We start from the raw sequence: 3,710 nt of genomic DNA on the forward strand, positions 1-3,710 counted from the left end.
CCTCCCTCCACCACCTCAGACGGCAGCCCCCCAGTCCCCCACCCCCTTCCCCCTACCCTATCTCCTTTCCCTTCTTCCCTCCCTCACCGGTCCCCCTTCTCCTCTCGCTTCGTTCATCCCTTTAGATAACGAAAATGTAGAGAGGGGGTTGCGGAGGGGGGGGGGGGCGGGTGGGAGGGGGTGGACGAAGGGAGATGAGGGGGGAGGGAAGAAGGGAGAGGCGATAGGGTAAGGGGGGAAGGGGGTGGAGGGTACGGTGTGGGGCTGCCGCGTACGGGGGTGGGGGTTGCCGTCTAAGGGGGTGGAAAGAGGGTTGGGGACTGCTGGTGGGGGTGGGGGCTGCAGGGGTGACTGGGTAGGTAAAGTGCTGGTGGCAGGTTTTGGTAGTAGTGGCTAGGTGGTGATTATGGAGGAAAAAGGAAAATGGAAGTGGTTAACGCCGGAAAGTTTATGGTCAACACCGTTAAATGATTTTAGGTTTCATCTTGCAAAAATAATTTTTTAGTTTGTTTTCGCAAAGAATGCTTTATAAGGTTTTTTTCGCAAAACTGAACCTTTTAAAGGTTTTTTTTGGCAAATTTTCCTAGTTTTTTTTCCATTGAGGGTAGACTGATTATTATATCATAGACAAAATGAATTCATCAATTAAAATATATGCCAGTACTCACAACACAATATGTCACAATCCATAACAGCCGTAAGTTCCGATACAATAGAATTCAAAGTCGTGAGATCAACAAATTCTTAAGATCCATGAAATAAACAAAATTCTTAAAATTCCATTTCTAGATTGTTCCCTTTCCATATAACACAAATAGCCAAATACAATAGGGGTTGAAATTCGTTACTTCAATATAAATTCTTATCCTAAATCTACATGCAATCTAGCCTTGATAGTATGCTAAGTGCTACAGTTCTAATTCTTCATATTCTACTCTTCTTTTCTTTTTTCTTTTTTCTTTTTAGGAAAATTTTATTCTACTCCTATCTAAAATATTTCTATAAGTTTAGAAATTGTTTTCATAAAAAAAAAAAAGAAATTTGATGGAAACTTTTCCCATGCAACATATTATTGGTTGATTATGTTCTTACGTCATGCCATCGAATGCATTACTTTAGAAGAACCTCACAATTCTCTCCCTCAAAACAACCAACATCTAGGGTTAACTCCTGAGCCCGTTGGGCTTGAATCTTCCAATTGGTCCGAACCAACACAATCAACATGGCAACCACACAAGAACCTTGGGCCGCCAGCAACCCAAGCCACAAACCTTTGAACCCAAAGCCCAACTTAAAGCCCAACCATAAAGCCACTGGCATACCCACCAAATAAAAGCTTCCTAGATTAACAGTTGCACCTGATTTGGGCCTGGCAAGCCCCCTCAAAACCCCACATCCTGTAGTTTGTGGACAATTTCCAATCTCACAAAGCCCAATTATAGGCAAAACTGTTGAAGTTAATGCTATAATCTCCACATCTTTGGTAAAAAAACCAGCCCATATATTTCTGACCATCATGGTGAAAAAAAGAGCACAAAATCCAAGAATTATACTAAATAAGAGACCAACAATTGTGGAAAGTTTTGCAATTTTTGGTTGATTTGCACCCATTTGATTTCCCACTCTTGTTGAAACACTCAAACTTAAAGATGATGGGAAAATATAGATTAATGCAGTAGTTTGAATCAAAATTCCCATTGATGCAACTGTAGCTTGAGGATTTGATAACAACCCACATAATAAAATCATGATTTCATACCACCACCATTCTAAACAAACTGAAATACAACTTGGGATTGCTAAATTGATCAAGGTTTTCCATCCTTTTATGCATTCTTTGGAGATTGCACACCAAGTGTTTGTGTAAATGCCTGAGAGAATAATGTAAATAATGAGTGATGCAACTAGGTTGAAGTTGGTTAAAACCCCACTTATGGCAACCCCTTTGACACCAAGGTTAAGGTGTACGACGAGGAAGTAGTTTATGGGGATGTGGAGGAAGATGGCTATCGCGGCACATAAGGTTAATGGGAGTGTAATGGATTGAGATCTTAGGTAGATTCTTATAGGGTGGAGAAGTGATTGAGTGATAAGGTCAGGTAGGGAGAAAAGGATGTAGGAATGAGCCTCATTAGCAATGTTTACATCTTGGTTGCAAAATAGCAAGATTTTCTTCATGTTAAACCAAAGGATTGAAATAGGTATTGATGCTAAAAGGAGTAAAATGATTGTTTTTTGCATGACCAAGCCTAGGAGTTTGTATCTTTTAGCTCCAAAGGCTTGGCCACAAATAGGCTCCATCCCCATTGCTAGGCCGGATAGAATTGAGTAGCCGGTTATGTTGGCAAAGCCAATGGCTAGAGATCCACCGGCTAAGGCGAGATCGCCTATTCGACCTAGGAAGAGCATGGAGATCATCGAGCGAGAGTAAAGAAGAAGACCGGTTAATACTAAGGGAAGTGCTAATTTTGTGATTGATTTTGCTTCATTTATAGCAAGTATGAGGTGGGTTGTTTTTTGTGGGATTATTTCATGATCTTCAAGTTGCATTATTTGTTTGTAAGTTGTTGATAGCAAAGGTTCATGGAATGTTTTGATGGATTTGTTTTCTTGAGTTTTAGATGTGTAGGAAGACATGGCTATGCTATGAGGCTTTAAGTTGGGATCGCAATAACAAAGAATGGTCTTGTTAATGGGAAGAACTAAGAAGTCATGTGGCTTTAAATGAGAAAATCTTGTATGTACTTTTCCATTCGTTTGTCTGTTACTTTTATCTAATAGTATCTTTAGTGTTTACACGGATAATAGTAAAAAATAATAACGTCTATAGTGCATCACATGATCACATCACGTAAGCAAAACTCACATTCTCCTATTATCACACGGCCTCTAGAACTCGGACAATTTTCAAACCTTAATTATTTCATTTTTCAAAAATGTTGATAATCAAATATCCTACAAATAATGGAAGTTCATAGCAATGCACTTATATTTACTACTCTCTTTGTCATGTAATAATCTATATAGTTTGACTAACGTCTTATATATATGATAAATTTACAAAAAGTTAAAAATATACATTAATACATATTTATCATCATCTTATATGTTGATGTGATCTTTATATATTAGTAGAAAAATATAATCAAAGATTATTATGTGAATAGTATATATGATTATATTGTATTGATTAATATATGACGGAGGAATTAATTAAGAGCATAATGAAATTGGTGATAATATTTAGTACTACTTGTTTGAACTGAGTGGTAGCTTAATCATATTATGTTGTTGGATGATAGACAATGAGATATGTTGACCCTTGTTGTCAATTCGGGTCAACCTCGCCTGTCAGCGGCCCGATTTAATCCTGTTTCAGGACGACTTTGGCCATGAGTCAAATAATTCAGTCTCGAGCTATCGAAACTGCAATCAACAAACATCATTTATCTCAACTTAATTATTTGGCCTGCTCGATTCAACTTATTTCTACTATTTTTTAAAATTAAGGAAACAAAATTTTTAACTTGAGCTTGGTCAACCTGCCTACACCATAATTTCCCATCTCGACCCTGCATAACCTATTGAAAACCCGCATTTACCCGACCTATCTCATTCTACTTGTGACATGGGCTGGTCTAGGATTGACTTTTTTTTTTGTTCGGAATGACTTCCTAGCAGGGCTGTCTTGGATATTTATAGGGTCCTGT

At 38.3% G+C, this 3,710-nt stretch overlaps 1 protein-coding gene across 1 annotated transcript; it reads right to left on the reverse strand.

The window, feature by feature from the left end:
- Positions 1-569: 569 nt before the first annotated feature.
- LOC104892346 (protein DETOXIFICATION 49) lies at positions 570-2,692 on the reverse strand. Its single transcript, XM_010678251.4, has one exon. It carries the CDS (start codon positions 2,635-2,637, stop codon positions 1,111-1,113), a length of 1,527 nt encoding a protein of 508 aa, XP_010676553.2. The 5' UTR covers positions 2,638-2,692; the 3' UTR covers positions 570-1,110.
- Between the last annotated feature and the right edge of the window lie 1,018 nt (positions 2,693-3,710).

Source organism: Beta vulgaris, chromosome 5, assembly GCF_026745355.1.
Source record: "Beta vulgaris subsp. vulgaris cultivar EL10 chromosome 5, EL10.2, whole genome shotgun sequence".
Lineage (NCBI taxonomy): Eukaryota > Viridiplantae > Streptophyta > Magnoliopsida > Caryophyllales > Amaranthaceae > Beta > Beta vulgaris.